Raw genomic sequence first — 13975 nt, forward strand, 5'->3', positions numbered from 1 at the left:
AATAAAGAAATAAAGAAATAAAGAAATAAAGAAATAAAGAAATAAAGAAATAAAGAAATAAAGAAATAAAGAAATAAAGAAATAAAGAAATAAAGAAATAAAGAAATAAAGAAATAAAGAAATAAAGAAATAAAGAAATAAAGAAATAAAGAAATAAAGAAATAAAGAAATAAAGAAATAAAGAAATAAAGAAATAAAGAAATAAAGAAATAAAGAAATAAAGAAATAAAGAAATAAAGAAATAAAGAAATAAAGAAATAAAGAAATAAAGAAATAAAGAAATAAAGAAATAAAGAAATAAAGAAATAAAGAAATAAAGAAATAAAGAAATAAAGAAATAAAGAAATAAAGAAATAAAGAAATAAAGAAATAAAGAAATAAAGAAATAAAGAAATAAAGAAATAAAGAAATAAAGAAATAAAGAAATAAAGAAATAAAGAAATAAAGAAATAAAGAAATAAAGAAATAAAGAAATAAAGAAATAAAGAAATAAAGAAATAAAGAAATAAAGAAATAAAGAAATAAAGAAATAAAGAAATAAAGAAATAAAGAAATAAAGAAATAAAGAAATAAAGAAATAAAGAAATAAAGAAATAAAGAAATAAAGAAATAAAGAAATAAAGAAATAAAAGAAATAAAGAAATAAAGAAATAAAGAAATAAAGAAATAAAGAAATAAAGAAATAAAGAAATAAAGAAATAAAGAAATAAAGAAATAAAGAAATAAAGAAATAAAGAAATAAAGAAATAAAGAAATAAAGAAATAAAGAAATAAAGAAATAAAGAAATAAAGAAATAAAGAAATAAAGAAATAAAGAAATAAAGAAATAAAGAAATAAAGAAATAAAGAAATAAAGAAATAAAGAAATAAAGAAATAAAGAAATAAAGAAATAAAGAAATAAAGAAATAAAGAAATAAAGAAATAAAGAAATAAAGAAATAAAGAAATAAAGAAATAAAGAAATAAAGAAATAAAGAAATAAAGAAATAAAGAAATAAAGAAATAAAGAAATAAAGAAATAAAGAAATAAAGAAATAAAGAAATAAAGAAATAAAGAAATAAAGAAATAAAGAAATAAAGAAATAAAGAAATAAAGAAATAAAGAAATAAAGAAAATAAAGAAATAAAGAAATAAAGAAATAAAGAAATAAAGAAATAAAGAAATAAAGAAATAAAGAAATAAAGAAATAAAGAAATAAAGAAATAAAGAAATAAAGAAATAAAGAAATAAAGAAATAAAGAAATAAAGAAAATAAAGAAATAAAGAAATAAAGAAATAAAGAAATAAAGAAATAAAGAAATAAAGAAATAAAGAAATAAAGAAATAAAGAAATAAAGAAATAAAGAAATAAAGAAATAAAGAAATAAAGAAATAAAGAAATAAAGAAATAAAGAAATAAAGAAATAAAGAAATAAAGAAATAAAGAAATAAAGAAATAAAGAAATAAAGAAATAAAGAAATAAAGAAATAAAGAAATAAAGAAATAAAGAAATAAAGAAATAAAGAAATAAAGAAATAAAGAAATAAAGAAATAAAGAAATAAAGAAATAAAGAAATAAAGAAATAAAGAAATAAAGAAATAAAGAAATAAAGAAATAAAGAAATAAAGAAATAAAGAAATAAAGAAATAAAGAAATAAAGAAATAAAGAAATAAAGAAATAAAGAAATAAAGAAATAAAGAAATAAAGAAATAAAGAAATAAAGAAATAAAGAAATAAAGAAATAAAGAAATAAAGAAATAAAGAAATAAAGAAATAAAGAAATAAAGAAATAAAGAAATAAAGAAATAAAGAAATAAAGAAATAAAGAAATAAAGAAATAAAGAAATAAAGAAATAAAGAAATAAAGAAATAAAGAAATAAAGAAATAAAGAAATAAAGAAATAAAGAAATAAAGAAATAAAGAAATAAAAAGAAATAAAGAAATAAAGAAATAAAGAAATAAAGAAATAAAGAAATAAAGAAATAAAGAAATAAAGAAATAAAGAAATAAAGAAATAAAGAAATAAAGAAATAAAGAAATAAAGAAATAAAGAAATAAAGAAATAAAGAAATAAAGAAATAAAGAAATAAAGAAATAAAGAAATAAAGAAATAAAGAAATAAAGAAATAAAGAAATAAAGAAATAAAGAAATAAAGAAATAAAGAAATAAAGAAATAAAGAAATAAAGAAATAAAGAAATAAAGAAATAAAGAAATAAAGAAATAAAGAAATAAAGAAATAAAGAAATAAAGAAATAAAGAAATAAAGAAATAAAGAAATAAAGAAATAAAGAAATAAAGAAATAAAGAAATAAAGAAATAAAGAAATAAAGAAATAAAGAAATAAAGAAATAAAGAAATAAAGAAATAAAGAAATAAAGAAATAAAGAAATAAAGAAATAAAGAAATAAAGAAATAAAGAAATAAAGAAATAAAGAAATAAAGAAATAAAGAAATAAAGAAATAAAGAAATAAAGAAATAAAGAAATAAAGAAATAAAGAAATAAAGAAATAAAGAAATAAAGAAATAAAGAAATAAAGAAATAAAGAAATAAAGAAATAAAGAAATAAAGAAATAAAGAAATAAAGAAATAAAGAAATAAAGAAATAAAGAAATAAAGAAATAAAGAAATAAAGAAATAAAAAAGAAATAAAGAAATAAAGAAATAAAGAAATAAAGAAATAAAGAAATAAAGAAATAAAGAAATAAAGAAATAAAGAAATAAAGAAATAAAGAAATAAAGAAATAAAGAAATAAAGAAATAAAGAAATAAAGAAATAAAGAAATAAAGAAATAAAGAAATAAAGAAATAAAGAAATAAAGAAATAAAGAAATAAAGAAATAAAGAAATAAAGAAATAAAGAAATAAAGAAATAAAGAAATAAAGAAATAAAGAAATATAGAAATAATTAAATAAATAAAGAACATAAACATTTTGGGACTGAACAAATGTAGAATACAAGTGAACAACCCATTGATCGATGTACTACCCAAGAACGCGGAATAATCTCCATCCGTATCAACGATTTTTCAAAATTTTTCGTTCCTAAACAAAATTGCTTTTGTCGCACCAAAGCCATTACACAACTTTAGCGACAACAGTGCACTGTGAGCATTATAGAGCCATGTTTACCGAGATTTTTCTGTAGCAATTGGGCGAATTAAGACTGGAGGACTTGCATGTAGCTCCAACAGGACGGAGCAATGGAGCAATACAGCAGACATTATGAAGGCGACGTTTTTTTCGATTTGCACGCGCAAGATCGCCCGAATTAACTTTTCACGACATTTGTTTTTGGGTATTTTGGAAGCCCTTAACTTGCGCAATAAAATTCTAAAGTTTCAAACCAACGAATGTAGTCGTTGGCCCCATAGTGTGGGATGCTCAAAACTGCCTTATGAAAGTGCATTTTCCACAATCAAAAAAACGCACGCTCACAAGTAGTGAAGTCAGAGAAAAGAAAGAGAAAGAGTAACAAATTCAGTGTGTTGTTGATTGTAAGAAGAAATTTTCAGTTGTTACCAATAGGAAAAGACAATTTTTTTATATAATCCCACATCTGTTATGAAATTAAAACAATAAAAATACCATACTTCAAACATTACAGTAGAAGCAAATAAATTATCATACACTCGAAAGATATCCCCTTTTTAGGGGGGTTTAGGTTTGGTCTAGAAGCTCCAAAAAAAAAATACCAGTTAAATCGTGGAACCATGTGAGTGAGCACCTCAGTCCTTATACTCCCTGGCATCTGCATGTGTTTAACTTCGAATAAATAAACCAAATAAATCACTGCCAGAATATTTTCTGCAGCTCCGCTTCCATAATTTCGTGTTCATTTTTTAAAAACCAAAAAAAAAACAAAATAATTATTAACATACTCATTATTTGTTTGAGGATGAAAATTGTGGAATTTCATGTGCTATTATTATATTTGATTCTTTGTGTTGTTTGGATTTTTAATTGCTAAAAATAAAAATATATCAACCAAATAGATTTCTCAGTTCTGAATATCTCATACATTACGACCATAAATAAAATACAAATATTAAGTGTCTCGGCTTAAGAACAAGTGCGCCGCTGGGAAACTAATCAAATTGGACATTTAATGCAGCCCTTTTGTGTCGTTGTATTTTTTTGCATATTTCTAAAATTCTTTCTATTAGCAGCTCAGCCGCCACGATCCCTTGGCCATAGGAACAGGAACATCACTTTGTCTAGCTTCCGGCCACCTCAAATGGGGCTCCGAAGTAGAAAAGTTAGAATTTAAATAGTGCCCCGATGTCAAATTTACCAACATTGATTGCTTGGACGCATCGCCTCTAGCTAGAGATGCCTTTATAAAAACGAAGCGGGCAACCGGAAAATGTGGCTGGTATTGAACTTTTGCAAATTGAACGAGAGGACAATACCTGATCGCTATCCCATGCCAAGTATGTCTATGATACTAGGGATACCCAAGTACTTCACAACGCTCGATTTGAAGTCTGGCTACATCGAGGCCATTCAAAAATTTCCCGAGCCCAAAAATATATTCGAGGTTAGATCGTTCCTTGGCCTGGCCAGCTATTACCTATGCTTTGTTACAGATTTTGCATCAATGGCTAGGCCCGTCTCCGTTATTCTAAAAGGGCAGCATGGAAGTGTCAGTAGGCACAAATCTAAAAATATCCAGGTGCAATTTAGTGAGCAGCGTAACATTCTGGCTTCAGAGGATGTGATCCTCAGATACCCCTATTACAAAGAGGCATTCGATCTAACGACGGATGCCTCGGCATTTGGCATTGGCCCGGTACTATCCCAAGAGGGAAGACCCTTTACCATGATCTCGAGAACCCTAAATGACCGAGAGGTTAATAACGCTACTAACGAGCGGGAGCTGTTAGCCACATTTTGGGCACTAGCCAAGTTACGCCATTACTTATATGCAGTAAAATATATAACATCTATACTGATCACCGAATGCGAAAATCAATCGGTGGAATGCTCACATCGACGAGTCCGGCGCTAAAATATTTTATAAGCCCGGCAAAGAGAATCTCGTCGCGGATGCCCTCTCCAGACAAAAACTTAATGGAGGATAACTCTGGAGGAAGCACGCTTCTGTCTTTCACATGCAAGGAGTTGCTGCTTGAGGAGCTCGCTTAATTACTCTTATCTTATATGTTTTGATGCTGGGCTAACCAAATTTTATAAAACACTACAATAAAACCGAAATTACAGGTCCACATCCATTCCGCTGATATTGCCACGGATTGCAACGGAGAGATCCTCACAGTCAAAAACTGCTCCGTGTCACCTGGAGCCATATTTTGCCAACTGGCGCTGGGAAGATCATGCGCGCAGGAACTCCACGCTGGAGGTATTGCGCACTGCGATATCCAACACAGCGATTTACATCCCGTCACCTAAGTGGATGATGGAATCATCATCATAAACGATCGCCCGGCTCGTGTGAGTGTGGAAAATGGCACTTACGTCCACTTAACTTACCTCATCACCTTCTTTGAGAGTGCCACGGTTAACGAGACCCGATACGTCAATCACGACACGGCCCAGAAGAGGGCACCAGGAGAAGCTAGCTCGCCCCCCGGAACATCATCTTAGAACACGACATACTTAGCCTTCCATACCTTCACCGCTTGAGTGAGCGTAACCTGGAGCATATTAAAAAATTCGTGGAGGACATCAATGTCTATCGCTCACACCAGATAGTGCGCGTTGATCTGCGTCGGCCTCACTTATCGGTGAGTAGCCCAAGCCAGGATATCCACGGCCCAACTTAGGGAGGTGATTGCCCAGATAGGGTCGGCCGAGGGCGACGGCATTGTCCGATCGTCCGACAGCTTGCTCCGGCCAAATTGCTGACACAGCATCTGGCCGGAAGCCCGTACATAACCGGCAAGCACTACCCATTAGAGAAGCAGCAGGTAAAGAACATAACATAAACTTCCTAATTCATCTTTGGGAACTCTTCGGCCAGCCGGCCAGCAGCCAGCAGTGGACCCGTCGTCCACCGCATCGAGTTATCTTCAATTGCGAGGGACCACCCGAGAAGACAAGAGAAGCCGCCGTTTACCGACGGAAATTCGCTTATTCGCGTGACCTCATTATCCTATTAATTTATATACCCAATTTCAAAGGTATCGGTGCAGTAGAACATGAAAAATCATGTCAACCAACTCAAAAAAAACACTTTTGAGAAAAACGAAATTAAAGATTGGTTCGGACTATTGGTTCTGACTCCACGTCACAGAATTGGCTGTGTCTTCGAAAATAATTCGAATATTGATTTTTTTTCTAATTTCATGACCAGAATACCCCCTTTAATTATCTGTCCATCCAGAAGCTTTTATTGTTCTGAATACAAATTTTAGGCATGATGATGAACTAATAAAGAATTTGTTCCCGACAGACAAATAAAAAATAATCGGCCTTAGACTTTAGAGACTGTTTCAAAAACTGAACATTTCTATATTTGAAGTCCTGATCATATAAAGCCTAAGCCTTATGCTTACTCCTTTGCCTTAAATGAACATATCAAGCTTTTACCGTAACTTGGCTGAAGCCAACACTTGTAAACCGATCGGTCTTGTCGTAGTGGGGTGGGGTGCTTTCCTTGAATGATTACTTTTGATAACCATGGGGGGAGGAGGTAGCGTAACATATGGACATCCCCTTAAGGGGAAAACTGGATTTTTTAGGGGCAACCGGAGTTCTACGAGATTAGTAAGGGTGAAAGTTGGTTTTTCATCTGGCAACACTGCCGGTTATCTTGAAACATTTTTGAAAATTGCTAACATAACTTGACTACAAGTTGACCGAACGGTTTCAAACTAACACCCAATCATCTTAAATGGGTTCTACGTAAAATTACATACACATTTTTGGACTGGTTAAAAATTATCACCAAAAAAAAAAAATATTTTTTTTTTAATTTTTTGATTATAGCCACTCATTTGACCGGAATCATGTCAGCATTATTTCGTTATTTCTCAATATTTTTGTAAAACAAAAACCTTAAATTAAAGTTGAATACCTACCTTATTATGTGCAAAAATTTGTAAAATCTATTGAAGGAAAAGTGTTGTTTTTATCCCTAAGAGTAAATATGCACCGGCCTATTGAAATAAGCGTTCGTTCTCAGTATTTAATCTGTCAACCGGGGAATAAACATTCTGAATACATACAGAATAAACATACTGTACACACAATCTTAAAATGCAAATACAAAAAAGATTTTATTTAGCATATATTTGTTGACAATTTATTGATTAAGGATCTTAGAAAAATAGCTTAAAATATTTGAAGCGGACGGAAAGCCAATTGATTTAAGAATCAATTTTTTATATTTTTTGAATGCTATATATCGGTTTGAATTCTTCCTTGTACTGGTTCGATTGGTGTACCACTTTGCTGTGGACGTCGTGGACGACTAGGCTCAGATGCAAACACATTTTGGAATTGGGTTGATGCATTGGGCATAGCGACGAGGTGTGGCTGGTTCTGATAATAGTCGTCTCCAAATTCACTGACCTCCCGATTTCCGATTTCGTTTAGACGCTTATATCTTTCCCGCCTTGCTTCTACCATGTAAAGCACACCAGGCGGCAATAACAGCACAGCTCCAACCACGCCCAACGCAAATGACCAACCCATATCGTTGTTTTGCCAACCAGGCATCCAATCGCGAGAGTCTCCCTTAGCTCCGAAAATGACCACGGCTATAAATCCAAACACTGAACCCACAACCTGGCAGGAACCAATCATCAGCAACAGCACAATGTATCGATCATCATCGCGAGAAGTGCGAAGAAAAGCTACAGTGAGTAGCAGGGCAACCAGGCACATAACAAAGCAAAGTGTTGCAAAAAGTTGTACAGATATGTAAAAACCTGGCAGAAGAAAATCGTGTATGATGTAATATTCCTCTTCAAAAACCCACATGCAACCGTTGAAGCGATTGTCAAAAAATCTGTGTATGTCCTGGAAGTTGTTAAAACAAACTTCCCATAGGCCGAGGTTGGTAAACCTTGGATCTTGTGAACGTCCGTCTGTAACCAACCAATACGGTGTTGAAAACGCGATTACAAAGAAAACTACGGATAACACGGATATGCAGAGGGCCACTTGCGTGCAGTAATTAAATGCTCCCATTTTACTTTTGTTAGACATTTTCCAGTGGCTTATTAATATAAATGTGAAATGGAGTAACACGCCCAAAATGTAACCGTTTGATCAAAATAGTATTTTTAAGAGCATTAAAAAATCTATAATTTGCTTAAATAGCGCCAGTGAATTGGCGACGAAAATGGAACAGTAGATTGGAACGTTGCCGCACAAATGTTGTGGAGCGAAACGGAAAACTAAACGTGAGACGTATTTTATGTCTAGTCCCAGCACACAGTCGCGAGTATTTTTTTTTTAGACGCCGAAGTAAACGCAAGGATGTACAACAATTCATTCATGCGTGACTAAGGCATCGCTTGCACGGACTTCTTTACTGAGCCCATCCCAAGCGAAACGGCTGGGATTTTTGATGGATGGTGTTCCCACAGAGTCACCATCGTCCTTCCATCGACCATCAAAAGTCACAGTGGCATATGCAGAGTTGCTTGCAATCTATCAAACTATTTTGAAAGAACATTTTTTTGCTTTTATGTTTATATAAAGTATATATATATATTTGCGTAGAAACGAACGGACAGACGGACGACTCTATATATATATATTCTTGATCAGCATCACTACGAGAGTCTTCCGTCTGTCCGTTCGTTTCTACGCAAACTAGTCTTTCAGTTTTAAAGCTATCTGCATGACACTTTCCCAAAAGTTGTCTTTCTATTGCAGGTACTACATAAGTCAAAAAGAGCCGGATCGGACGACTATAGCATATAGCTCCCATAGGAACAATCGGAAAAAAAAATTATAACTTTGCTGTTTCTTAACTTTTTTTTAGTTTAGTAATCGATAAATAATTTAGAATTACGGTTTAAATTTCATCAAAATCGGACGACTATATCATATAGCTCCCATAGAAACAATCGGAAAAATATATAAAAAAAATCATAACTTTGCTGTTTTTAGTTTTTTTTTTTTTGGTTCTTTGACATATAGTAATAGTATAGTATCAAAATCGGACAAAATCGGAAACTTTCCTGTTTTTGATTTTTTTTTAATTCTTCGACATAAAGTAATGGTTAAATATTTCAGAATAACAGTTTAAATTTCATCAAAATCGGACGACCATATCATATACATAGCTCCCATGAAAACTACAAATAAAACATTTTTTTAATGTAACTTTTCTATTTTTTAATGTTTTTCAAAAATTCTTGTTGACTTAGTGATAATTTGACAGTTCAGAATTACGCTTTCAATGTTATTAAACTCGAAAACGATGTCATATAGCTGCCATAGGAACTATCAAAGAATTAGGCTGCAAATCATCATATCTTCAGCTAAAGGGGCAGGGAGATTATTGTTTAAATCATCCGAATTCGCAGGCTGCCTTTTTGCAATCGCAGGCGGTGTGCTACCGTATTTGACATAGTTTTGGTATTATCAGGCACTTGAGCTGAGGCCATACCGTTTATATTATCAGTGAAATTGAGTGAACTTTTTAATTTTAAATTAAATGTTTGTCAAGAGGTGAGTGAAAAAAAGTGTAATAGCCTGATTCCATTGGCGTATTAAAACGCATTAAGCCTAATGCGCATTTTTTTCCACAGGGAATCCCATAAGGCTAAATGCCGCATTTAAAATAATCGCAGGCACAATGCATTACTGCTGCATCTCTGGCAGGAAAATACTCCCACATATACGGGCATCCTTGCTCTTTTTTAAAAACTGTGGTGCTCTCCTTTGCAAACCCGTCAAATAACCCCATCAGCTTCCCTTTCTTGTCGCCAAGATGGCAAATGCCTTGATAGCTTTATGGACGAGCTAAGGCTCGTCAAAACGTAAACAAGGTCAACAGGTCAACCTTCTTTGTTTATGTTCTCATGAGCCACAGCTGCTCATATCAGCTGAAATCGGATGGTGGAAGGTGAATATCTTCTGAGGAAATCGGAGTTTCACTTTTTTCAAAAATCTCAGTGGTTTTTCAGGGATGGACTTCGTTGGAACAGGACTACACCGCAAAAACATCGGCTAACAATCGCATAAATTTAGTCCGTTAAAGTTCGTCAAATTTTAACGCGTACTAACTGGAAAGTTTTTGGAACGGCAAAACCTTATGGACCATCCCTTTAACGGATGGTGGAAGGTGGCTGGATCTCTGTTGATGGATTATCGTGTAAATAAACGTGCGTTATAGAGTATTTCCCCAGAGATCCATCCATTTCGCTAAATGCGATTTATGCCCTCTTTCCACACAGTCCATCCGTTGGAATATTCGACAAATGTGAAACTTCGATTTCCACAGAGCACATCCACCTTCCGATTTCAGCTGATCTGAACAACTGTGGCTCGTCAAAACGTAAACAAAGTCAACAGGTCAACCATCATTGATGATGATGTTTTGATGAGCTACAGCTGTTTTTGGAAGGAAAAAAACATATGGACCATCCCTTCCACGGGAAGGTGGAAGGATCTTTGTGGAAATACGCTATTAGTGCGCCAATGGAAACCGATTAATAATAAGGAACATTTAAGAAGGCTACTAATGCGGCAATGGAATCAAGCTATAAGTTTAAATCACTTTATATTAGTTCAGAGCATGTTGTAATCATATAAACTGCTAGCTGCTGTTGTCAAAATAAAATCCGTGTTTATTATCCTGATTCCATTGGAGCATTAAAGAGCATTTAGTCTAATGCATCATTTAAAATAAATGCGATAATTAAATGTGATTGTGACCATTCGAACGTTTTTTAGAAAAAAAATCCTGAAAATAGCGATGCTTAACGATATTTTGTTCGTCCCACCACTACAAAAGCTATTTTCTATATGCAAGGTTGGCCCAATTTTTGATTACTTTTGAATATAAAATATATTTTGTATAAAAATGACTGAAAACAAGAGCGCACGCTGCATATTCTGCTCGCAGTACCACAATGCATTACTGCTGGATCTCTGGCAGGAAATAACTCCCACTTATACGGGGATCCTTGTCTATGATTGAAACTGTGGTGGTCTCCATTGCAAACACGTAAAAAAAAAAAATCAGCTTTCCTTTCTTGTCGCCCAAGCTGGCAAACGCCTCGATAGCATTATGGATGACCTGCTGAGCACTAAAGATATCCGTAAACTTGCTCATATTCATGATTTTTAATTGATTTCCATTTGATTTGCGACAATTCAAAAGTAAACAAACCCAGATCAGCTGTTCGTGCCACTCACATGTCGGAGTAGCATTAGCTAAATGCTAATGCGCCAATGGAATCAGGCACATTTAAGAATTCCACTAGTGCGGCAATGGAATCAGGCTATTAGTGTAGTTTTAAATGTTATTTTCTTCCTTATCGGTGTATTCCTTCCTTATTCGGTGTATTGTGTGATCAATAGTACTCAAGTACTAGTTGGGTGGCGGCAATTCATCAAAATATTGAGTACTATATCGTTAATGACTCTTACTTCTGCCTGGGACGCATGCGCCCTCCACATTTAATTTGTTGTTATTGTTTTTCGGCCATTTTTTTTGGCTTGATCAGTATGTATCGGATTCAATTAAAGGGACTAAAACGGCAGAGTCATTATATGGCATGTAAAAGTATTTGAACTCAATTTCTATTATTGGGTGTTGTTCTATTTCATCAATAAATTGATTATATATGTACATATATACCAATTGAGGAACTTTCCTGTGGACTCTCGAAGAAATTACTAGTTTGAACAATCATTATTTAGCATTTGTGATAACATAAAATTTGTAAAAAAAATATTTAACTATTTCGACATGCAAATTAAGTTTATCACTAGTAATAGTATTAAAAAATATATTTTTTTATTTTTTGTAACTTGGTGTTAAACGTTTTTATTTTATTTCAAAAGTACAATACACTTTATTTTTCACATTCGAATTTCTTACTTCCGAACTGTTTCTTGATCAAAGATGGACTGCCGGCTTAATTTTAAAATCTTATCCAACGAACCTTGGCCAGAAGCTTTTCTTTGAGCTTCTAGAACTTTTCCTTTTGTTTAGAATATAAGCTTAGGATGAAATCATGGCATCCTTTTGTGAAATTTAAATATGCTGACCGATGCAATTTGTTTGGGCTTGGATCGCAACAGTTTGAACTTAGAACTCAATTGATTGGGCTTCGAGTGGAAACTTATGTTTACTTTAAGATTTGTTTGTTTATCATGGTAGGGAAACCAAGAGCGGACCCCAAAGCCAAAGGCATGGGCAAAGACAAAGGCAAATGCAAAGGCATAGGCAAAGATTGTTCAAATTGAATTTTGAAAAAATTGTTTATTAATTCCATAAGCGGCCCGGTTTCACGGGTAGGTTAACTTGCATATTGAATTTGGGTCCCAATTTTGATTGTTTTTTAATAGGCAGGGGTATTGAAAATTTATTGTGTGATTGTTCTAGAATCTTGACAGGGTTCTTAACATTTTTTTTTACTTTCTGCAAAAAGTTTTTAAATTTATATTTATTTAAATTGTTTTTAAGACAATCGACAATATGAAGCATATTGTGAACATTATAAGTCAGAGCTTCTCTAGGATATATAGATGTAACTATTTTAACAAAATAATCTACCAATTCACGGTCCTCTTTTAAATTTGAACAATATTTTTAAGCTAATATCATTCTGAATTCGCCTGTTATTTTTTTAACAATTCTACCTGTATATAATATGAATTGCCTAATCTCGATTGCTTTCCACCTGGGAAACTGGTTGTCTTCCAAATTCAGCAGTCACAAAATTCTTTAGGCTGCTAAACCTTTTTGAAATTGTAATTAGTTAACTTAAAATCTAATGTTTTTTTCTTAATCATTAGGTTTAACATTTTCTTGCAAGCTCCTAAGTCTAACAAATGCATTACATCGAGAGAAAATACTTTTATCGTGTCAAAGCTCTTCCAGTTGACCTTTCTTGACCTATGTTGCATCGCTACCCAGGCGTTTAAGTACGAAAAGCCCCAATTCAAAATGTACTGGTATTTTTTTGCATGACCGGAAAAAAAACTTTTTTACAGAATGGAAAAGTCAGAACTCGCAACAAGCATCCAGAAGCTTCTGGAACAAATGGATTGCTTAGAAAGTAAGTATACATAAAACGTAATTTAAATGTAAACAACTTCATGCTGATATTAAAATTTTTTTTTTTAGAACTTGTCATTAAAACCAATACAAAAATACTGTCATGCGTTTCGGTATACGGAAAAAAAATTTGAGATATAACACTCATTCAGATGAAGTTTTATGAGTAATGCATGATGTATGTGTTTGATATCATCGAAATGTAAAAATATACATTTCGACAATATTAATTTTACACAAAAACAGTATCAATATATTTAACATTTTTTTGAATGTAGAATCGATGCTTTTGTAAATTGCATATTTTAATATCGAAGCAATATTAATGCATATTTGATAAAAAAACGAATTGATATTGTTGCATTTTCAGTCGAAGCCGTCTGGAAAATACTGAAACGAACCGATACGTCAGCAGGTCCCGCTATCGATAAGATTTGGTGGTGACACCGACTATTGATAGCGGGAGAGGATCTAGCTATTTAAATTTAGCCCGGTTTGCTCGTTAACTGGGTTAGATGGCCTTGAATACGTTCGCTGACCCATCTTGAGAGAGCGGGAGGGAAAATGGCGAGCGACTTTGGTGTAGGTCAGGGTTTTGCTTTAGTTGTTGTAAGAAGTAGTAGGAGAACGGTCGGAAAAAAACCCAAAATTTAAGTTCGTGATTAGTGTTTGAATAACTCAAAGTGAGTGGTTATTTATTAGTCCGGAACTTGTAAATTACAGTGTTTTTTTTTCATATTGAAGCCGCCGGGGACCCTAACTAAAGGGCCCCGGAAA

At 32.6% G+C, this 13975-nt stretch overlaps 1 protein-coding gene across 1 annotated transcript; it reads right to left on the minus strand.

The window, feature by feature from the left end:
* Window positions 1-7201: 7201 nt before the first annotated feature.
* LOC108146887 lies at window positions 7202-8219 on the minus strand. Its single transcript, XM_017273124.2, has one exon. It carries the CDS (start codon window positions 8158-8160, stop codon window positions 7348-7350), a length of 813 nt encoding a protein of 270 aa, XP_017128613.1. The 5' UTR covers window positions 8161-8219; the 3' UTR covers window positions 7202-7347.
* Window positions 8220-13975: the final 5756 nt, after the last annotated feature.

The sequence above is a fragment of the Drosophila elegans genome, unplaced genomic scaffold, assembly GCF_018152505.1.
Source record: "Drosophila elegans isolate 14027-0461.03 unplaced genomic scaffold, ASM1815250v1 contig_433, whole genome shotgun sequence".
Classification (NCBI taxonomy): Eukaryota; Metazoa; Arthropoda; class Insecta; order Diptera; family Drosophilidae; genus Drosophila; species Drosophila elegans.